The sequence below is a fragment of the Pithys albifrons genome, chromosome 22 (assembly GCF_047495875.1).
Source record: "Pithys albifrons albifrons isolate INPA30051 chromosome 22, PitAlb_v1, whole genome shotgun sequence".
NCBI classification, from domain to species: Eukaryota; Metazoa; Chordata; class Aves; order Passeriformes; family Thamnophilidae; genus Pithys; species Pithys albifrons.
In genome coordinates this window covers 3,434,701-3,455,816 of record NC_092479.1, presented here as the reverse complement: position 1 = coordinate 3,455,816, position 21,116 = coordinate 3,434,701, and the positions used below count along the sequence as shown (strand labels likewise).

Below are 21,116 nucleotides of genomic sequence, written 5' to 3'. Positions count from 1 at the left end.
CAGTTCCACCCCCTGCCATGGGCAGGGACACCTCCCACTATCCCAGGTTGCTCCAAGTCCTGTCCAGCCTGGCCTTGGACACTCCCAGGGATGGGGCAGCCACAGCTTCTCTGGGAATTACATCCCAGCCCCTTATCACCCTCACAGGGAAGATTTTTTTCCTGATATCCACCCTCTGTCAGTGTGAAGCCATTCCCCCTTGTCCTGTCACTCCAGGCCCTTGTGAACAGTTTCTTGTCAGCATCCATAAGGCACTGAAAGGCCACAATTAGCTCACCCATGGGGTGAACAATCCAGTTCTCTCATCTTTTCCTCTCTGGAGAGGTGCTCCATCCCTCTGATGATCTTGGTGGGCTCCTCTGGACTTGGCCACCATCAGGCCACTTCTGTCGTGGTGCTGGGAGGGAGAATCAGGGCAGGGAAAACCAGAGTGATGGTGCAGAACTGGTGGGTGCTGGTGGTGGGCGAGTTCTTTATGGGGCTGCTGTGGAAGAGCTGTGGACTCAAGGATGGCTGGGAATCCTCTCCTACTCCAGACCACTCACCTGTCTCCTTACTGTGCCCTCCTGCAGCCCCCTCTGAGGAGCTTCCCACAGCGCCCGAGGAAAAGCGAAGGTTCAGTTCATTACCCTTATCACTTTTAATTACTGGTTGCAGCCTCAGCCGCGTTCTGCTGGTGCCACCTCGCGGGTAATCCATCCATCCATCCATCCATCCATCCATCCATCCATCCATCCATCCATCCATCCTCTCACCTCCCGCATTTCCTCCGCTCTCCTCGGAGTGCGGGGTCGAACACAGAGCGCTCCGGAGCGGCTCGTCCAGCCTCACACCGGGAGCAGGCAAGGAGAGCCATTAGTGCAATTAGCAGTACAGCTAATTAGCCGGAAGCTTGGCAGCTTCTGGGGTGCAGCGTTAGCGACTTGCCGTGCTGCTTCCCGCACCCTCCTTCCCTCCGCAATTCCCACCCGTTGATTCCCAGCCTTGGTTTCCCCCCTCTCCCGTTTCTCATCCCGGACGGATCCCCCCGGGACGGGCGGTCACGTGACCATTACCGGCAGGGCGGTCACGTGAGGCGCCCCGGCAGTCACGTGTCCCTCCCGGTGTTCCCGGCGGGATGTCCCGCAAACAGGCGGCCAAGGCCCGTCCCGCCGGGGCTCGGAGGGGCCGCCGGGCCCGCAACGCTCCCTCCGCACCGGCACCGGGCCCCGCACCGGGCGGAGGTGGCGGCCTGGCCGGGCAGCTGCGGGCCCTCGGCCTCAAGCTGCGCGAGGTGCCGGGCGATGGGTGAGCGCCGCGACGGGGCTGCCCCGGGGCCGGCGGTTCCCCGGGACTCCAGCGTTGGGGACACGGGGATGCCACCGGCCCTGCCTCCCGCGGGGTGGGCAGGCCGTGTGTCACCTCCCGCCGTGGTGGGCATTCCGTGTCCCGGGGCTGAGGCTTCCATCGCTCCCCGTGGTGTGGGTCCCCTGTCCCCGGGGCTGAGGCTTTCATCGCTCCCCGTGGTGTGGGTCCCCTGTCCCCGGGGCTGAGGCTTCCATCTCTCCCCGTGGTGTGGGTCCCCTGTCCCCGGGGCTGAGGCTTCCATCTCTCCCCGTGGTGTGGGTCCCCTGTCCCCGGGGCTAAGGCTTCCATCGCTCCCCGTGGTGTGGGTCCCCTGTCCCCGGGGCTGAGGCTTCCATCGCTCCCCGTGGTGTGGGTCCCCTGTCCCCGGGGCTGAGGCTTCCATCTCTCCCCGTGGTGTGGGTCCCCTGTCCCCGGGGCTAAGGCTTCCATCGCTCCCCGTGGTGTGGGTCCCCTGTCCCCGGGGCTGAGGCTTCCATCTGTTCCGTGATGTGGGTCCCCTGTCCCCAGGGCTGAGTCTTCCATGTCTCCCCGTGGTGTGGGTCCCGTGTCCCCAGGGCTGAGTCTTCCATCTCTCCCTGTGGTTTGGGTCCCCTGTCCCCGGGGCTGAGGCTTCCATCTCTCCCCGTGGTGTGGGTCCCCTGTCCCCGGGGCTGAGGCTTCCATCTCTCCCCGTGGTGTGGGTCCCGTGCCCCGGGACTGAGGCTTCCATCGCTCCCCATGGTGTGGGTCCCATGTCTGTGGGACCAAGAGCTTCCATCTCCCTCTGGTGTGGGTCCCCTATCCCCTGGGCTGAGGCTTCCATCGCTCCCTGTGGTTTGGGTCGCATGTCCCCGGGGCTGAGGCTTCCATCTCTCTCCGTGGTGTGGGTCCCGTGTCTGTGGGACCAAGAGCTTCCATCTCCCTCTGGTGTGGGTCCCCTGTCCCCGGGGCTGAGGCTTCCATCTCTCCCCGTGCTGTGAGTCCCCTATCCCCAGGGCTGAGGCTTCCATCTCCTCCCCGTGGTGTTGGTCCCCTGTCTCTAGGGCTGAGGCTTCCATCTCTCCCCATGGTGTGGGTCCCATGTCCCCTGGGGTTTAGGGCTTTGCCCTCCTGGTTTAGGTGGGCCAGTGCTCTGCAGGAGCAAGGACTTCCCTGCTGAGCCCCACCGGGGTCAGTGGGCTCTGCTCTGCTTGGTGTTTCTGTAGGGCCTGAGGGCTCTGCAGGCCCAGCCCTGGTCCCCAGGAGGGCTGAGGGCTCTGCTGAGCAGAGCACAGGGTGGTCCATAAGTGTTGGGTGAAAGGGACAGGAGGTGTTTGTGCTGAGAAATGGTCTGTACTTCATTGCATTATGTCCCCTGTCTCAGTGTCAGTTTAAGGCATGACCCAGCACTTTCACCACCTCTGACTTGCTCAGTTGCAGCTGATGACATGGCCACTTACAATCTTGCTTTCTTACCAACCATTCCAGTAGCAGCAGCAGCCATTCAAAGCACAGTGAATATGTGCTGTTTCACATTCATGTCTTGATAATCTGGGCACAGCTCTTTCCCTTTAAACCCCCATTCCTTCTGCACCAGGTGTTTATTTAATGCTGTGCCTCAGACACTTCAACTTGTGGTTTCTCTCTTGGCAGCAACTGCTTGTTTCGTGCCCTGGGTGACCAGCTGGAGGGGCACTCCAGGAACCACCTGAGGCATCGGCAGGAAACAGTGGATTACATGGTGAAGCAGAGGGAGGACTTTGAGCCCTTTGTAGAGGATGATGTGCCCTTTGAGAAACACGGTATGGGCTCCACAGGACACTCCTGGGAGGGGTTATCCTGAAGTGGGGCTGCATCTCCTTGAAGCACCTTCTTACTCACCAGTTCCTCATCCCAGAACTAGGTCAGGGCTCCCCTCTGGTTTGTACAAACAGTGACTTTACATTTCTGTCTGTTATGATGCTGTGGAAAGATGAGCTGTTAAAACTCGCATTAAATTTGTCTTGGAAATTGTTTAAATGTAGGAGAAACTTGGGACAAGCAATGAGAGCCAAAAAAAAAAGGAAGGAGTAAAAAAAATTCAGCGTTTTCAAAAGGTACTTAAGAAAAATTATCAAGTTCTCCTTGAATGCTTGTAGGTATTTGGCTATTTTGGTATTTGGCTATTTTGGTAAGTGTCTGATTTCTTTGGGTTTCATTTTCCTTGATATTTCATACTGTGAACCCAGGGGAGGATCCAGAGCAGAGGAGAATTCAGCCTTTGTCCCACCAGCTTTGAGGATGTGCCAGGTGCCATGCAGGTGATGCAGGAACGTGATTTGATCACTCAGTACGTGACACTCTTCCCTCTGAGCTAACAGAGCCAGTAGCCTTACTTAATCTTAAGGTGTAGTGTCTTTTTTAGAGATTTCTGTGGTCATTTCAATGGTCATTTAAACAGTTGCTGCCAGTTCTTGCCTCAGCACTCACAGTGTCACAGGTGGGATTTCCACAGAATTGCTTGTGTTGAAATTTCACTGCTTGTTATCCCTCCAGTGCTTTTGTGTCAGAAATTAGGTCTCCAACTCTTCTGAATGTTTTTTCTCCCTTTTAGTTACCAATTTGGCCAAGCCTGGTACCTTTGCTGGCAATGATGCTATTGTGGCCTTTGCAAGGAACAATCAAATCAATGTGGTTATTCATCAGCTCAACACTCCACTGTGGCAGGTGAGAAACAAAACTTGTACATTTTCGCCCAGTTTTCAGCCGATGAATACAAACACTGTGGAAACTTCCTGATCTACTGGAAAAGAGCAGCAGCTGCAGTTGGCTGGGCATGGTGTAGAGCTGCAGCTTTTAGTTACAGACCAGTGTATTCATAGAATCACAGAATCTCAGACTGGTTTGGGTTGGAAGGACCCTAAATCCCATCCAGTGCCACCCCCTGCCATGGACAGGGACACCTCCCACTCTCCCAGGTTGCTCCAAGCCCTGTCCAACCTGGCCTTGGACACTCCCAGGGATGGGGCAGCCACAGCTTCTCTGCCCAACCTGTGCCAGGGCCTGCCCACCCTCACAGGGAAAAATTCCTTCCCAGTATCCCACCTGACCCTGCCCTCTGGCAGTGGGAAGCCATTCCCCCATGTCCTGTCCCTCCAAGCCCTTGTCCAAAGTCTCTCCATCTTTTTGTTGGCTCCTTCAAGTCCTGAAAGGCCACAATGAGGTCACCCCAGAGCCTTCTCTTCTCCAGGCTGAACAGTCCCAGTTCTCTCAGCCTTTCCTCATGGCAGAGGTGCTCCATCCCTCTGATCATCCTGGTGCCTCTGCTGGACTTGTTCCAGAGTGGAAAGAGGCTTTTCTAATGAGACCTAAATTGGCTCATTTTCAGAATAATCTTTCAGGAGCTTTGGGATTTGTTAGATGCCTATTCAAGCACTGGCAGAGGAAAATAGATCTTGGTGAGTTCCAACTTATTGAATGACTTAATAGGATAAAAAGCAGGACCTGATAGAACCGAGTGTTGAGTTGGAACCACAGGTGAGCCAGAGTGAAACAGATGAATGGAGAATTATTTGTTGGGAAACCTGAAGTTATTAATGCAGCACAAGCCACAGGCAGGGTTGAAAGGTGAGTGAGTGCATGGTCTGGGAGTCGAGATAAGGCACTTCACAGACGTAAGAGGGTTGGGAAACTCTGGAGCCCTAAAGCAAAGCAGTTCTGGTGCTTTGCTTGCTGACGTCTGCTCTGGGGCAGCTGTCAGGGCTGTGAGCTGGGGATGATGGTCAGGCCAAGGAGGTCTGCAAGTGCAGAGGGATTTTCTGCATTCCTGGCAGGAGCTGGAGTGCTGGGTGGCCCTTAGCTAAGAGTTGGATGATCAGGGTGGGAGTTACTCTTACGTCAGTGCAGATAATATCAGAGCAGGAACTTTCTGTGGAAACTGCTGCACTGGGTGCTGACAAAGCAAAGGGACATTTGATTGTTAACAGTGTCCCTAAATGGAGTTAATACATTTTCATGGATTGGCTTTCTTTTAAAACCAAAACACAGCCACTTGGAATGCTGTTTAAAAAGCCTCTTGTCACAATTGCAGATCAAAACTCTCTCTGGGTGACTGTTTTTACTGTGGTCATCACTTGAATGGACTCTCTTTCCTCATATTTGAGGAGAAAATGACACTGTACATTCCCTGGGAGCTGTTGCTGAAGTCGGATCTGGGAACATGATCATTAAACTGATACCTCCTGTGGAAAGCTTAGGAAATAGTTCTGAGCTTTCCACAGAAATACTTTCATCCCACATCTTGTTTGCTATGATGTAACTGACCAACATCAAGTATTTGGCTTTCAAACCTTCTCCTTGAGACTGAAGCTCTGTTGTTGCTGGAGGCACAGCTGGAGTTTTGGGTCAGCTCTTCCTGTTTAAAATGCTTCAGTAGCTACGTCCTGACTTCCTTCATGGGAGAGTTAATACTTGGACAAATCCGATGCTGAGGTTGGCTCCAAACCCTCATCTGCAGTTTATTTTCCCCGTGTAGATCCAGGGCTCAGACAAGAGCAACGTGAGGGAGCTGCACATTGCCTATCGCCACGGGGAGCACTACGACAGCGTGAGGAGGATCAACGACGACTCCGAGGCTCCGGCGTATCTTCGCACGGAGGTTGGTTGGGACAGAGTCACCTGAGCCAGCTGTGGGTGATAAATAAAGCTGATGAGTGTTGCCAGTTGGGTTCCTGTCTCCTGTGCATTGGGATTGAGGGAGAAGTGTCCCCGTGTCATGCTGGGATAGCAAAGCCCTGAGGGTGTTGTAGCTCCTGCTGCCAACTCTCCTGAGAAAGGCTGTGAAGGATTCCAACGTCTGGGCTGGAAGTCCATCCCAAACCTGGTGCTGGGATGTGGGCTGTCTGGAAGGAACCTCATCTGAATTACATAATCACACACCTCAGATGGAAAACAAAGGGAAGGGAAGAAAGAGCTGGAAATGCAACAGCTGGATGCAGTTGCTCTCTTCATATCTCACTGTTTGATCTTAGTGAGTAATTGTACTGTGCTTGAGAGTCTCTGCACACAGCTGTGTGATGTGTGCTATTGTATTAACACTAATCCTTCCATTTTAAAGCTTGTTTGTTGGCATTCATGGTGTTGTAGTACAGGAGGGTAGTGCAGGAGACAGAGGAAACTGTTCCAGTGATGATGGAAATTCCACCATTTCCAAAATGCTTTGACAGAGGATGTTTCTGAGACAAGTGTGCAATAATAATTACATTTATTAGATTTTGTTGTTGCTGTTGCATGCAGTGTGGGCTTTGCTTTTCTGCAGATGCTTTGCAAAAATGATACAAATAAGGCAGAGGAAGCGAAGCCACAGAAGGGCAACTCTGAGGATGAGGCTGAAGTGGAAATGGAAGATGCTGTACAAAAAGTGTGCAGTGCAACTGGGTGTTCAGTGAGTACTGAGGAGCCTTGTTGGGCTTAACTTTCAAATGTTCTTGAAACATAAAAGCAATCCTGGGAAAAATTCTGAAAAATACTCACCAGGGACAATTTTAGTACCACTGCCATAAAACAGGGTGCATTTCATAGAATCATAGAGTGGATTGGGTTGGAAAAGACCTCCAAGATCATCAAGTCCAACCCTTAGTCCAACTCCAGTCCCTTTACCAGATCATGGCACTCAGTGCCATGGCCAAGCTCAGGTTAAAAACCTCCAGGGATGGGGAATCCACCCCCTCTCTGGGCAGCCCATTCCAATCCCTGAGCACTCTCTCTGCAAAGAATTTCCTCCTGATCTCCAACTTCAATTTCCCCTGGCAGAGCTTGAGCCCACAGTGCCCCCTTGTCCTATTGCTGAGTGCCTGGGAGAAGAGACCAACCCCCACCTGGCCAGAACTTCCCTTCAGGGAGTTCATCCTAAAATCCACCCTTAAATGCAGGTGAAACACCTACTTTGTGTGGATACCTGATAATTCTGGAAAGCTCTTGCAATCTGTCAGAAAATTCACTTGGAAACAAATCCTGTCAGATCTGAACTCGTTTGAGGATACTGAACATCCCAAATAAGTGGATAATCTGTGACTCTTGGCTGTTGTTTGTGGTTCAGGTGGTTGTTAAGGGAATGTGTGTCAGAGATTGGAACTCCCTCAGTGTTCTCCTTCTGCTCTTGTGGACAGGACATGGATTTAGTAAAGCACATCCTGGAAGTGGAGGATTACAACATCGAGTCTGCAATATTTGCCATCTTACAAGGGAAGGAAGGGGAAGGAACAGGTGAGTGCACAGAGTTGTCACCCAGGGCTCAGGGCTGTGTGACAAACAGGGCCAGCAGCAGGACAGGGTGGTTTTCTCTTGAGTGCTCCCACCTCAACCTCCTGTGCTCAGGAAGGTTGTTAGTGAGGGCAACTTCAATCCAGCCTCCATCAAACCACTGCTCCAGAAATTCGGGAAGAAGGAATTGGCTGGCAGGGCCACAGCTCCTGGGGAGAGTGTCTGAGGCAAACCTGTTGTTGGCAGGTCCTGAGGAGCAGGAGGAGCCCCAGGACAAGCATCAGAAATCCTGCAGCAAAACACTGTGGGAGGAGAACGGGAGCGGTTCAAGAATCTTTGGAAATCAGAACTTGCATCAAAGTGAAACAGGAGACAACAAAGGATCCAGGGAAGAGAACAGAGCCAGCAGGAACCCAAAGGTGTGTGAGGGGGTTTGATGTCAGCACCCTGTAACAATTAGGGGGTGGCTTTGCACTGCTTACTCAGCAACTCTCCTCTCCTTCCAATCAAGGAGAGCTTCTGCTCACTCTTTTGTCACTGCTGCAGCTGTGACTTCTCTGATAACAAACATTTCCTAGTGACTTGTGGCACTCTTCCCAAAGCAGCTCCAAGTAAAGTCCTGATAAATAGTTAGGAATGTTCTCTGGCAGCTGCCTTGAGATCTGCTCCTCTCCTTCCCAGTGGGTTATTTTTCCCCAGCTGAGCAGAAGACGTGAGGTTTGAACTTTGTGCTTTCACTCTCCCCTTTCAGGTAGTTAAAAAACAGAGGAAGGAGCAGCAGAGGCTGGAGAAGAAGAAGAGGCAGGAGGAGAGGCACAGGCAGAAGGTCTTGGCCACCAGGAGTGACTGTGCAGACAACAGGACAGACACAGATCCCACCAGCCACATCACCCTGGTGAAGGCCGTGGCAGCCCTAAACATATGACTGAGTGTGTGCTGAGAGCTCTGGGAGAACAGCAAATAAAACTGATGAGGACAAAACTCCCCCTGAGCGAATTTCCAGGCACCCTTTGTTACCTTAAAATCCGTTTCTGCAGAGATTTCCAAGGACAAGAGAAATTCCTGTTCCTTCAGTCGTGGGGAGGACAATTACTCAGTGATTCTACATCAACCTGTGTGTGAGAAGAGTTGTTTGAACTTAAAAAGCAGAGACTTGGGTTTATGATTTTGGAGTTAGATGAAGGTGAGAGCCTGTTCTTCACACAGCAGGGTCACATCTGCTTTAACATCTCTTGGTGTGCCTGGATTTTTTTTTTTACTTGGTTATGCTTGGAAAGGCTTTATCTTACCTTTCTGTCAGGGAAAGTTTAACAAATCTCAACTCAGGAACAACTTTGGTGGTCCTTTTCCTATTTAAATTTAGATGAAGTGAGTGAACAAAGTCCCAGAATCCTTTCCAAAGCAAAGTGTGTCAGCCAGGACTGTCTCAAACGTGACATTCCTCTTCTCTTTGCCAGTCAGGAGTGCAGTGGCAAGTTTTAATCTCACCAGAACTGGGCTGGTTCAGAAGTGATTAATGCATGAAGGGAGAATGGCATTGCTGCATCTCTGCTTGCTGAGGTTTGGGATCAGCTCCTTTGCTACTTGACAGATGTAGAGAGAAGTAAACCCACCCAAAGCAGTAAAACCATGAACAATAATACCCATGGACTCGAGACTGCAGGGCCAACTCACCTGATCTGGTGATGGTTAATGAGGCTGTAAAGTGTGACAGGAGCCAGCAGGAGGTTTCTGGTGAGTGTTGCTACTTGAACATCTGGAATCTCAATCCCTTTGCCATATTCTGGAGCTTTTGGGCTACTCCAGAGCTTTAGTCCAAGCCAGGAACTTGACAGGTGTCAGTCTCCAAGTGGCATTAGTGTAGCCAAAGGAGCAAGAGTTCTGGGAACGAGCTCCAAGCAGGAGTGATCCCTGGGAAACCTGTCTGATCACTTCATAAATCAACCTTTTTCCAGGGTAGCATTTTCCATCTTAAATTCCAGTTTGGTGAGGTCACCAAGCAGGATGTACAGCCTGACTCCTGTGAGGTTTCCACTGCAGGACTGAGGGTTTGGACCAAGGTGAAAGGACTGTGGACTCAGCCCTGGATTTATAGCTCCCAGTGTTTCAGCTTTACTCAGGTTTTTGGGTTTGTGACAAGCACTGACCTTGAGGAAACAGCAGGAGACACCTCATCAGCCAGGGCAGAGGTGAAAGGCATTTTTTCAAAGTAGGGAACATTTCTTGTGAAAAAACTCTCTGTGTGCTTTGAAGTTTATTAAATCAGCACGGAAATATAAATGCCTTTTTTTTTACTGAACCACCAAGATCTGAGCTGGTACTTCATGGACTCCTCTGCTGTCAGGTGAAAAATCAAAAGAAAGTTCTCCTGTGAGAATTCCTGGTTTGGGAATTCCTTTTTCTCCAAGATAATAATTTTTACAGTAGTGGAAAGAGAGGCAAGTCACAGCTTAGTGGGGAGGAAGTGCAGATCTTTCAGGGTGATGAGTTGTGACAGTGGGTGTAGCAGGGCAGTCCAGGTACAGGTGTCACTGTGTCCTGCCCAGCTGTGGTTTGGTTTGAAATGCAGGTGGGTTCTGCATTTGTGCACTTGGACTATGAGGTTTGATCTTAATGAGTTGCTTTTTTGTCCTCCTGAGCCAGAGCTGATAAAAGGATTGTTGTTTCTTGCAGGCTGAGAGCTGGGAAGGGAGTTGTCCTGGGGGCTGAGCCTCTGTAGGTGTGCAGGGAACTCAAACCCCACCCCATCATGTCCAGGAGGAAAGGGCAGCTCTGCAGCAGCAGCACAAACAGCAGAGAGAGAGGCTGGTCAGCAACTCAGGGCCACCAATACCTGGAACCAAACCTGGGGCTGCAAATGCTTTCATTGCCAAGTGTTAATGTGATTAAAATAACCTCACAGTGCTCTGGGCTCTTAAATCTTCATAGAGCACTCAAATTCCCTTTGTTTTTTCCAGGATAGCTTTGTGCCTGCACAACCACTGTGCATCCAAAGATGGTAAAACTTACCTATTTTCAATTTTCCTGTTGAACTTTCCACCTTCCCAGTATGTTGTTTGTTTTTTTTCACTAGGGAATCTTTTTGCCACATCCCTCATGGACCTGACTTTTACACAGAGAATTTGCTTTGTAAACAGGTCGTGGCTTTTCCTTGCAGGAGGAAGGGGAGGCAAGAAACAAGAGCAGAGGCACATTGTGATTCATGGCTCGTGTTTACTCCTTGGTGGAGCTTCGTAATCCACGGTCCAAGGATGGACAATAAGCACTGGATATTCCCTTGGGATCTGAGCAGGATGACTCTTTGTTATTTGCTGCTGGCTGACATCTCTGAGGGTGTTTTGGCTGTGCTGGACCAGCACTGGGGTCACCATCAGCCTCTCAAGGGCGAGTTCCCAGCAGGATGATGTAGCACAGCCACTCTCCCTTTCTACCTAAATAATCTTCCCTAGACTTGTTTTCCCAAATCCTGTCCCTTCAGGTCAGGGAGTTCAGTTGAACTGGAAGTTTTAAGCATTTACCCAAGTTCTGGATGACCTCCATGAGTGTTTCTATTATGGGAGGGTTTTCTGTCTGTGCTGTTCCTGTTCTTTATTCCTTCCTGGGAGTTGCCCTTTGGTTTATCTCACAGCTTTGCCACGACATCCATGGTATCCACATCTGCAGAGCTTCAGGAACTGCAGAAAGGGAGGGAAATTGTGCATGAAAACCAATCCATACCCCAGTGCTGAGTCAAAGGGAGGTGGTTTGTGCTGGTGCTGAGCTCTGGGGTCCCTCCTTGCTGCTGCCTGGCTGCAGGAACCAGCCTTAGAGGGCAGCACTGGCTCTGTCCCAGCCCTCCCAAAATCCTTTAGTCGCTCTGGAAAATGAGTAGAAACGAGTGGTTTGGAGTTACAAAGATCCCACATTTATAGGAATGTGAGAGAGGGCTGGGGATGTTGCCTGTGGTGGAGTCAGGCAGGAGCCCCTTGGCATTGAGGTGAAACTCACAGAAATGACCCTTAAAACTCCTTCATTTCAGGCAGAATGCATCTCCAGAGGCAGCTTCACAGCTGGAGGCACCTCCATCGAGGCCACAGCCCTGGCTCATTACAACTAATTAGGGCTAATCTGAGATCAAGTGCAGCTCTGGTGAGGGACGAGGTGGGAGTGGCAGCCTGAGGAGACCTGTCTGGATCTGCTGGAATTGGGGTGCAAGAAAAGGTCACACCAAACCCCTGAGACCCCACCACTGGACTCCCCCATGCCTTCGGTGATATTAATTGCTTAAATGATCATTAAGAATGGGATGGGGCTGGATTGAGGCCAAGCTCCCACAGGGAAACTGGGGTTGGGGTGCAGCAGCCCCTCACAGTTTCTGTGGTGGTTTTTCTTATCTGGAGCTCTTAAGATTTACTGCTTGGCTGCCAAAATGTCACTACTGGTCTGTTTTTTAAGAAAAAGATGCAAAACTTTGTGCAGGCACAAATACTGACTTGAGAAAATCAGCTCTGAGTCTCTGTGCTGCTTCCTATCCCTTCGCCCATCGATTCACAAAGACAACACTGGACATGCTTTATGAATTTCCTTTGAAAATGTATCTTTATTTGCAGGGTTTCCCTCATTTTGAGGAGGTATTTAATCAAAGGAGCAGCTTTGCCCTGGGCACTGGCTCCAGGGAAAGCTGCTGGACACCTTTCCAGTGCCACAGGGCTGTGCCGTGGCCTTCCTGGCTGCAGGGAAGGCAGAACTGTCTCCACTTCCACGGATTCTGTCAGGTTTTGAGCCCGTTGTGTTCAGCAGGAGGGTGCTCTGCCCTTGCACTTGAAGAGGGGGTAGTTGCTGTAAGCGTTGCTGTAGCTGGAGCGTGTCCTGCGGAAACACTCGGCCGCCGCCTTGTCGCACGCACAGGCCCCTCTTTGGCAATGGCTCCCACCTCCTGGGAGGAAATTTTGGGGGGATGGAGACAGGCAGAGAGTGGGAGAGTCAGGGAGTGTTATTTGAACAACCCCCTGACTGAGATTGGAGTGTCTCAGGTACTCTCACCTCTGGTGTGTTTAGCCCCCTGACCCTGGAGGGACCCTTAAATTCACTTTATCCCTGGTGTGTTTATGGATATTTGCTTGGATCACAGGGATGTGGTTTGTTTTGATCCAAGAGACAACATGTTTGCTGTGGGGAAATGGGGGTGGCTATGCCAGGTCCCCACCCAGGGTGGGAGGGTCCCATCAATCCCTCAGTATTTGGGCTCTAGGGAAGGACAAGGGAGGTCTCCAAGCTCTAAACTGCACCATAATCCAGCAAATATTTATTAGCCTTATTCCTGGCACTTCCCCTGTAATCCCACCCCCTTTGCTGCGAGCAGGTGCCAGGCCAGGATGGTGCATAGGACACCTTGGAACACCAGGATGGATGGCACGTGCCTTCCCACTCGGCTCTTACCGCAGGTTATTTGGCCTCCCTGGATGTGGTACTTGTAGAAGACCCGCATGGGATGGCATGTGGAGGAATCCAACCTCCTATAGCAGCAATCGTGGACATGGCAGCACCTGGGGGAACAGAGAGGGTGGTGAGGACAGCCCAGGGGACAGCTGGGACAGCCCAGGGGACAGCTGGGACAGCCCTGCCTTGGCTGAACACCAGCAACACACATCGCTCCCATCAGCACTTCTCCAGAGGTTTTAAGGAACAGGAGCAATTTTCTCATTGCTCACAGCCAGAGCAAGAGTCCTCTGGTTGTACCCAGGGAGGAGGGGAGGTCTGGGGGCACCTGCTCTGCCTTCAACAGGTCCCAGCTTACCAGTCAGTGGCATCCAGGGGCTGTTTGGATGTCCTGAAGCCGCAGTTACAGCCGTAACGGTTGTAGGCCAGCGGAAATTTCCCGGTCGAGCGCAAGATCATATCTCCAAACTGGATCACATTGGAGCTGACCAGGGCCAGTCCTACAACTGGAGAAGGGAGTTAGGAGCACTGGAACAACCAACCTCCCATCCTACCCTTCCACACAGCAAAAATGAGCATTTCCACCCTCCCCAGCTCCATGGATAGAACCTGTGAGCTCCAGGCTTTCCTGGAGGGTGGGAGCTGGCAGGGAGTTACTCACAGAACAGGAGCAGTGAGAAGAGTTTCATGTCTGGCAGTGGCAGCTCCAGGGTTTGGTGAGCCTGAGGTGCCACCGGTGACACCTTTTATAGTCACTGGGTGCCCTCGGCGGGGCCTTTCCTTTGGAGAGCAAATATTGACAATCCTCACCACGTTGCCCCTGCTACGTGTGCAAGTCCCTTGGCACTGCTGGAGGTGCCAATGTGGGGTGCCTTACACTGGGGGGGTCCTTGGGAGGGAAGGGTTTGGTGGACTGGGATGAGTGGGACAGACTGGGGTCGAGTCTGTGCATGGCTCTGGGTACCTCAGCATCCCTGAGCAGAATGGGAGAATGGGAATGAGATGAGATTTGCAGTCCCATCCAATCCAAACCATTCCTAGATTCCATGATTCACTTTCTTCCTGGATGACTATTAGTTTTTTTTGATGTTTTGGCTGGAAAACACCATTCTGTGTCTTACTGTTTCCATCCTGACTTACCTGGGCTGGGAGAAAATGCAGCCAATGCAAAGCATCTTCCACTTCTGGCTCACCAGATGCAACACTGGGAGCAGAGGAAGGTCCTGTGGTCCTCCAGACTGGCTGTGGCTGGAGACAGGACTGAGCAGAGGCCACACATGGTGATTGTCTTGCTAGTGGGGACTTCTGAGGTCCCAGATGCCCCTTGCACAGGGGGATTCTCTGTCCCCTCCCTGTGTGTGCTGGGCACTGTGTTTTGCTCTCAAAAAGATGAGCCCATGGCATGAGGTGTCTGGTTCACATTTATTTAGAAGCAGAAGGAGGCAAGTGGCAGCATGAGGGGGAAAAATGCAAGTGGTGTGTAATGAAATGGAAGAAAGAGAGGCTGGGTGTCATTTCCTTGGAGGGACTCCCTAATTAAACAGATGATGCTGAGCAATCATTTAGCAGATTTCTTCTGGCAGAGATTGCAGGTGCCCAGGGCCCTGTGCTGCTTTTTGGGGAGCCCCAGCATGAGCAGGCACTGAGGCAGGGGAGGAAATCCCCCCATGGCTGGTAGAGAAACTGAGGCAGGGAACAAGGACACGACTTGTGTGGGAATTGGGGAGATGGTGAGAAAAGGGAAGTCAGCTCAGCAAAACCTCTTCCCCCTTCTGGCACAGGCCATTTGCCTCATCAGCTCTCCAGGCTAATTTAAGGCCCCTTGGACAGCACTGAGTTAATGAGCTGAACCAGGCCTTGCCATAATGCAGGATTTTCTGAGTCCACAACTGGGTTTATCCCTGAGGAATAAGGTATATTCTCCTGCATCAAACTGACTGAGCTTCCAGGTGAAATTGTCTCCACCCTGGCCCCTCTGCCTGTGCCAGCTTTGCAGTATTCCTTCTCCAAATGGGAAATAAGCCCCCAAATAGGACAAAATAGAACCAAATGCCTCCTGGGAGAAAATGGATTTTGTGTCACAGTATAAAAAAACACCTTTTCCGACTCAATTTATTGCCAACACATCAGCTCTTGGAGTTCTGTATGAATGGATTTGTGCAGCCAGATGTTCAAGCAGGAAAATAGATGGATAGTTAAAATTCACCCAGAATTTACAAAGGGAGATTGTGGTTCAGTTTATCACAGCCTGAAATCTGCCTGGAATATCCTGTCGGTGAGGATTTGATCCTTGATCTCTCCCCTGCAAACAGCAGCTGCTGGATGAAGGGCTGCCCACTCCTTCCAGGATTACACGGTGCTGGAGGAGGAAGAGGAGAGTGGAAGGGCTTGATTCCTGGCTGACAGCTGGTGGGAAGCATCGTTGATTTAAGGGATATTTCCTGGCCCCATTGACTTCAGTTTTGGGCCAGGCCAGGGTGGGAATTCCAGCTGGGCATCAGCCCCTTAGGAAAAGGTGTTTCGTTGCTGTTTCTGTGGCTTTATTTCATTGCCGAGCCCCCTCCAAGGGGGTTTGGAGCACCGAGACCTCCCGGGGGACAACCCTGCGGGGCACAAACCCCGCGCGGTGGGGAGGGGAGGGAGCAGCCCCTGCCTGAACTGCCTTTCCCGAAGGGACGTGCTCGGGGTTGTTGCGGAACGGGGCCAAAACATTCTTTTCTGGTGAGGAGTCTGTTTTGCTCAGCGCTGGTGTGAGGCAAGCTGGGGGCCACCCCGGCACAGCAGAACTTCGGGGAATCACAGAATACCCCGAGCTGGAAGGGACGCACAAGGATCGCCGAACTCCAAGCCCGGCCCTCCCACAGCATCCACCAGCCCATCCACCACCTTCCACTTCTCCATCTCGGAGAAAAACTGGGCACTTTCGGAGCCTGAAGGCTCGGGGATATGCGGGGGCAGTTCAGGGGTGCGGATGCACCTCGGGGAGAGTTGTGTCACCTCTCAGGTGTTAATTTTTTCCTTGTATTTCAGCAGGAAACCTGTCTGAGAGGCGGGAGGTGGTCTCTGGGCTCAGCTGAGTCACGGCACACCGAGCCTCGATGCTTTGGGCTCTCTGGTTTTATTTTGGAGCAACAGAAGGTGAAGCAGAAGCAGCCAGAGCCCGGGGGAGACGCTCCCGCTGGTTCCCTGCGCCCCTCGCAGGGCCGAGGGACAGCTGCCCACCCCTCCCTTGTGCTGCTGTGCTGGAACAGCAGCGCTGCTCCCCCTCCTCAGATCCAGCGGACACCGACGCAACTTCACCGGAGGGTTGTTGTCCTCTTGCCGAAGCCAAGAAGCCCCGAGGAGGAAACTCGCCAGGGCTGGGAAGCGCTGCCTGCGCCGTCCCTTCGCGAATCAGCCCGGAGGTGGTTTGGCAAAGCGAATTTTTGCTTCAACACCTCCCGGCTGGGCCCCGGCACTTGATGCGGCGCCGGAGCATCCTCTGGCCGCGCAGCCGGCACAGCCGCGCCGCCCGCTCGCACCTGCAGGCGCCTCGCTGGCACCACGTCCCCGACCCTGCAGGCACCGCACGGCACACCTGAGGCCTTCCCTTGGGAGTATCCCCCGGGGGCCGCCCCAAAAAGGGGCACCACAGAGGAGGGAGATGGGCTGGAAAGGGATATCCCGGGGCAAGGGGGTGAGGACTCACTGCAGGTGGGGATTCCTGCCTGGGGCGCTGCGAGGGGCTGGACGGGTCCCACGCGGCACCGCCGAGCTGCCAGCCTGGCATAGCAGCAGGCACGGAGCAGGCAGCACCTGCGGGGAGAAGGAGAGCCTGGACTCACCGGGAATGTGGCACCGGCTGCTTCTGACCTACCTGACACAGGCTCTGCGCGCCGGGTGGGAAGAGCCACCAGCTTTGCCTCGTCCTGCTCTGATGACCCAGGAGCTGCTCTTTCCTTTCCAGCCCGTTCCCGCAGCTCTGCTTCCCCCTGCAATCCCTGCCCAGTATCCTATCCTGCCTTCACTACCATCCCTCTCGGTCGGTGCCATCCTATGAACCATGCAGTTGTCACTGGCATCACCCTACTGACTCCAGGGCTGGAATTAGGGGTGAGCACACCTCGCTTTCCTGCTCCCCCAAACCTGCTCCCTTCCCGCTGCCGCCCAGCTCATGGTCTGTGCTCAGCAAAGCTTCAGGTGGGGCTGATGGGGTTGTGAACATCCCTGGGACTACCCCAGGGTCAGCATTAGCCCTCTGGGACCAGTGTTAGCCCTCTGGGACCAGTGTTAGCCCTCTGGGGCAGCGTTGCCTGTACCGGTCCAAGGAAGCCCTCGAGGTGCCCCATCCCGAGTAGCATCCATGGGCTGTCAGATTTCCCACGGTGCTTCCCTCAAGTCCCGGTGTGAAGGTGCGCCGGTGCTTCCCATGAGCTGTGAACACACCTGGAGTGACCAGAAAAGGTGATGTTTTTGTAAGTTATATGCAGAAATGAGGCCTGGGGAAGGCAGGAGGGGAGGAGGGCTCTGCTGGGAGTCTCCCTGAGGAGTGCACAGAGGTTTGGGGATGCACATCGGCACAGGGATGGAGCCTGGCTCCCCTCTATGGGTCTGGAATGCACTCACTGAAGGCAAAGAGCATCATCAGTGCCAGCAGGACCTTCATCTTCCTCTCACCTGGACCTGGAAGAAGGAAGAGAGGACAGGCTCAGCTGTGCAGCTTGGCTTGCAAACCTTCCTCTCTGAAAACGGGTGAAACCCTGAAATTTGGAAAGGTGAAGGCAGCTGGGACTCCTCACGTGTGTCTTGCTGCCCCTTGGCTGACAGCAAGTGTTTTCTGAGGCTGTCCCACCATCCCAGCATCCCCCACCTCCTGTCCCACCATCCCAGCATCCCCCACCTCCTGTCCCACCATCCCAGCATCCCCCACCTCCTGTCCCACCGCCTCAGCATCACCCACTTGCTGTCCCACCGTTCCATCATCCCCCACCTCCTCTCCCACCACTTTTGGCACCCAATGCACTTCTCCCCCTGTGGTCCAACCTCCCACTGCGTTTTAATCTGGAAGGAACGACACTTTTCCTACACTTTTCCCTCCTCCCAACACTCCCCGTATTTTTGTTTTCGTCGCAGCGGGGCGAGGAGTGGGAGCTGCTCACCGGGGGATCTTCCTCGCCGTCAGTCCGTCCTGCCGGGAACAGCCTGCCCTGCGTGTCCGGCCCGCGGGCTCCGATCTAGGAGCGCCGAAATGACTCCTCTGTCCCAAAACCACCGAGTGCTACGCCCCTTCCCTCGCCGGCCAACCCCCCTCTCCCCGTGGGCTGCAGCGCGGAGTGACGCAGCGACCGAGACCGAATTCTTGGAAAGTTTTGGGAAGATGTTGATTATTTACAGGGCTTTCTCTCCCTGCCCAGCAGCAGCAGCAGCTCTCAGAGCTCTCAGAGGACCGGGGTGGTTTAAGCACATTGTTTATTTTCACGTTGTATTAATTTACGGCAGCACTAACGTGGTCAGCACGGGCAGGGATGCAGAAAGGTTCAGATTCCGGCTCCCATCACTAGCACTGGTGTGTGTGTGTGGCTCGGCTTCGCGAACGAGGATTTGGGAAGGGCTGTCCCCACGTGGGTGCCCTTCCAGCCTGCGCAGTGGATTTTAGGTGAGGCTCAGCGTGCGCAGAACTGACCCCACCGTTTCAGTCCTGAGGTTCATCTGCCACGGCCGAGCGAGCTTGGACAGTGCCAGGGAAGTCCTCAGGACTAGAACCTACAGCACCCGGCATTTCCCAGGGGCTGACCCTGCTTAGCTTCCGAGATCTGACGGGATCGGATGTCAGGGAGGCATTTAACTGACTCTAGCACTGGTACTTGGGATAGAACTGGTAGCGTTTCCTGTAGTTGCCGACAGCGCCAGGCTGCGATCACACTCACAGGAGAGCTGAGCGCACCAGGAGCCGTTCTCTGCGGGCAGAGGGGAGTCCAGGATCAGCCCTGGCTTTGGGAGGGGCTGACACCCCTTTTCCAGGGTCCCACTCACCGCAGGAGGGTCTGCCGCGGTGCCAGCTGTAGCGGTAGCGCTGCTTCTTGGCGTCACAGCCGTGCCTCTCCAGGCTGAGGTAGCAGTTATCGTGCAGCTGGCAGCACCTGCACGGCAAACCGAAGCTTCAGGGCTTGGGGGTTTCTCTCCCTCACCCTCCAGACTTGGAAATATGTCTGGGCAGGGAGTTTTCAGGTGGGTTCTCACCTGTCTGAGTTGTCCTTGGGCTGCCCCTTGCCCCCCAGCCCGCAGTAGCAGCCGTAGAAGGCGTAATGAAGCAAAGCGTTTTTCTTTGTCGCCTCCGTGATCATCTGGCTCAGCTGGAAGAGGTTCCCACGGGCTGGGGACAAGCCTGGGGAGGGGAAATCAGGGGGATCACACTGATTCCCAGCCCCTCAGCAGCATCTCCATCCCTCTGGCCCCCAAACTGGCACCAGGGTGGTGATGTCTTAGAAATCACAGGGCAACAGAGAGGAAATTTGTTCCCAGCTTGGTGCAGGAGGGTTGTTGCATGTTTGGGAGAGGTGGTGATGGGGAAAGGTGGAGGAATCACCAGCCTGGGCCTGATTTCCATGGATGGAACTGAACAGAAAGCCGTGGGACTGGGAGTGAGGACACTTACCCCAAGCAAACAGCACAGAGAGGGCAAGGAGGCAGTTCATCCTTCTGACAGACCTGGGAAAGGAAACCAAACCATCCCCTGCTATACCAAACCCAAACCATTCCTTTTAGCCCCCCTTCCTTTCCCTCCTCACCCAGAGCAGAGGTGCCCCCCTGCCCTGGGGACTGGAGGAGATGAGGATGCCCCTGTCGCTTCAGCACAAACCACTGGGGATGGGAAGTGGTGGGAATGGGATGGTGAAGGAGTGGAAAAAACCAAAATGAAGGGAAAGGGAGAGAAGTTGGAGGAATTATCAGCCCTCCAGGGCTGCACCCACTGCTCTTTCTCTGGGCTGGCACCTCAGGTAGCATCTGCTTTGCTCCTGCTTTAGTGGCATGGATCTTGCTCGTGTCTTGCTTCTGATTAAAGTAGAAAAGGGAGGAAATCATTCCTCCATCCTCACTTACCTTGGGAAAGCCACTGCCAGCTCGCAGTGCCCTGCAGCCAGCTGGGCTTGCTTTATATAGGGTTTGCTCTCACCTCTCTGGGGCTCCCTTGATCCACATGTTGCTGACTGGGCTTTCCTGCAGAGGAGAAGGCGCCGTCCTTCCCCTTTACGAGCGTCAGAAATCCCCCCAACGCCCCAACTCTGCCCCCCACGCGTGGGGTCACTGCTGGGTGGGATGAGGTGGCAAAGCAGCATCACTTCCAGCCTGAGGAGGAAACCAACACCCCCTGACCTGGTCAGAGATGCTCGAGGGCCTTTTCCTTTGCCCTCGCCAGCACCAGGAGCCATGTGGGGATTAAAAACAGCCCTGGTTTGGCCTGGGCAGGAAAGAAGCAGGTTTGGGATTTTCAGGGGGGTACAGTTTGGGAACTGACCCTCTGCACAGCTGGTTCAAGCTGAGTTATCAGTTTTTTAGGAAAAGTCTGTGGGTAACCCTCAAAGCACCTCTCAATGTGCAGTTCCCAGAGACACTTGGCTGGGCAGGCACTGGATGATTAATCCCTCCCTCACTGTGAGAAAAAAGTGATGCAAAATGAGTGTTTTGGTGGGAGCAAATGCAACTTCCCTTTATTTTATTCCATATGACTTTTCCACACTCTCATTACAGCCCTTCTGCAGAAACCATCCAGTCACCAACTGCACTCCTAAATTAGCTCCCACCTGATTTAGCTGGTGGAGGCTTTGCAATCTTCCCTCCTCTGTGGATGGCTGTTCTTCAACCTTAATTTTCACAGAATCCCATAATGGTTTGGATTGGAAGGAACCTTAAAGTCCATCTCCTTCTACCCCCTGCCATGGGCACAGACACCTCCCACTATCCCAGGTTGCTCCAAGCCCTGTTCAGCCTGGCCTTGGACACTCCCAGGGATGGGGCAGCCACTGCTTCTCTGGGCACCCTGTTCCCCAAACTTCTTGCTCCACATTGGGATAGACCTGTGAATTACAGCCCTGTCTGTAATTTCTGTGGCCTGTCTGGGCCAGAGAAATATTGGGGTGTTGGGCAGATGGTGTGGCTGAGGTGTGGGATGCAGA

At 53.4% G+C, this 21,116-nt stretch overlaps 4 protein-coding genes across 7 annotated transcripts; 1 reads left to right on the top strand and 3 right to left on the bottom strand.

Moving 5' to 3' along the window:
* The first annotated feature begins 1,087 nt into the window (after window positions 1–1,087).
* Window positions 1,088–12,023, top strand: OTUD3 (OTU deubiquitinase 3). Of its 4 annotated transcripts, none has more exons than XR_011699581.1 (9): window positions 1,088–1,287; window positions 2,959–3,107; window positions 3,899–4,011; window positions 5,819–5,941; window positions 6,602–6,727; window positions 7,452–7,548; window positions 7,792–7,964; window positions 8,297–8,728; window positions 11,564–12,023. XR_011699581.1 is itself a non-coding variant. In XM_071575839.1 (8 exons), the coding sequence occupies exons 1-8, from the start codon at window positions 1,118–1,120 to the stop codon at window positions 8,468–8,470; spliced, it is 1,125 nt and encodes a 374-aa protein (XP_071431940.1). In that variant the 5' UTR covers window positions 1,088–1,117; the 3' UTR covers window positions 8,471–10,646. The 4 variants fall into 4 exon arrangements, 1 of the variants encoding a protein (XP_071431940.1); XR_011699580.1 differs by lacking the exon at window positions 11,564–12,023 and adding an exon at window positions 10,703–10,901 and having other exon boundaries at window positions 8,297–9,279; XR_011699582.1 differs by lacking the exon at window positions 11,564–12,023 and adding an exon at window positions 10,703–10,899.
* Window positions 12,024–12,317: 294 nt separating this feature from the next.
* Window positions 12,318–13,652, bottom strand: LOC139681987 (group IIE secretory phospholipase A2-like). Its single transcript, XM_071575844.1, has 4 exons — window positions 13,625–13,652; window positions 13,322–13,469; window positions 12,964–13,070; window positions 12,318–12,460 (listed from the first exon to the last, which is right to left on the bottom strand). Exons 1-4 carry the CDS (start codon window positions 13,650–13,652, stop codon window positions 12,318–12,320), a joined length of 426 nt encoding a protein of 141 aa, XP_071431945.1.
* Window positions 13,653–16,064: 2,412 nt separating this feature from the next.
* On the bottom strand, window positions 16,065–18,380 carry LOC139681985 (basic phospholipase A2 Bbil-TX-like). Its single transcript, XM_071575841.1, has 5 exons — window positions 18,102–18,380; window positions 17,569–17,625; window positions 17,262–17,388; window positions 16,652–16,758; window positions 16,065–16,518 (listed from the first exon to the last, which is right to left on the bottom strand). The coding sequence occupies exons 2-5, from the start codon at window positions 17,606–17,608 to the stop codon at window positions 16,394–16,396; spliced, it is 399 nt and encodes a 132-aa protein (XP_071431942.1). The 5' UTR covers window positions 17,609–17,625; window positions 18,102–18,380; the 3' UTR covers window positions 16,065–16,393.
* LOC139681984 (basic phospholipase A2 Sms-N6-like) lies at window positions 18,372–20,025 on the bottom strand. Its single transcript, XM_071575840.1, is given in 6 exon segments — window positions 18,372–18,843; window positions 18,846–18,899; window positions 18,976–19,082; window positions 19,183–19,327; window positions 19,598–19,650; window positions 19,936–20,025. Coding segments are annotated over 6 exon segments (447 nt in total). The 5' UTR covers window positions 19,974–20,025; the 3' UTR covers window positions 18,372–18,793.
* Between the last annotated feature and the right edge of the window lie 1,091 nt (window positions 20,026–21,116).

Excerpts from the sequence above, each read along its gene's own strand:
- OTUD3 (XM_071575839.1), top strand. The coding sequence starts at position 1,118 with ATGTCCCGCAAACAGGCGGCCAAGGCCCGTCCCGCCGGGGCTCGGAGG. Across the intron at positions 5,942-6,601 it reads CGGCGTATCTTCGCACGGAG|ATGCTTTGCAAAAATGATAC; the intron begins GTTGGTTGGGAC and ends GCTTTTCTGCAG. Across the intron at positions 6,728-7,451 it reads GCAGTGCAACTGGGTGTTCA|GACATGGATTTAGTAAAGCA; the intron begins GTGAGTACTGAG and ends TCTTGTGGACAG.
- LOC139681987 (XM_071575844.1), bottom strand. The coding sequence starts at position 13,652 with ATGAAACTCTTCTCACTGCTCCTGTTCT. Across the intron at positions 13,470-13,624 it reads CTTCTCACTGCTCCTGTTCT|TTGTAGGACTGGCCCTGGTC; the intron begins GTGAGTAACTCC and ends TCCCTTCTCCAG. Across the intron at positions 12,461-12,963 it reads GGGAGGCCAAATAACCTGCG|GAGGTGGGAGCCATTGCCAA; the intron begins GTAAGAGCCGAG and ends ATTTCCTCCCAG.
- LOC139681985 (XM_071575841.1), bottom strand. The coding sequence starts at position 17,608 with ATGAAGGTCCTGCTGGCACTGATGATGCTCTTTGCCTTCA. Across the intron at positions 17,389-17,568 it reads GATGATGCTCTTTGCCTTCA|GTGTGTTCACAGCTCATGGG; the intron begins GTGAGTGCATTC and ends TGGTCACTCCAG. Across the intron at positions 16,759-17,261 it reads TCGAGGGCTTCCTTGGACCG|GTGCTGCCTGCTCCGTGCCT; the intron begins GTACAGGCAACG and ends TTCTCCCCGCAG.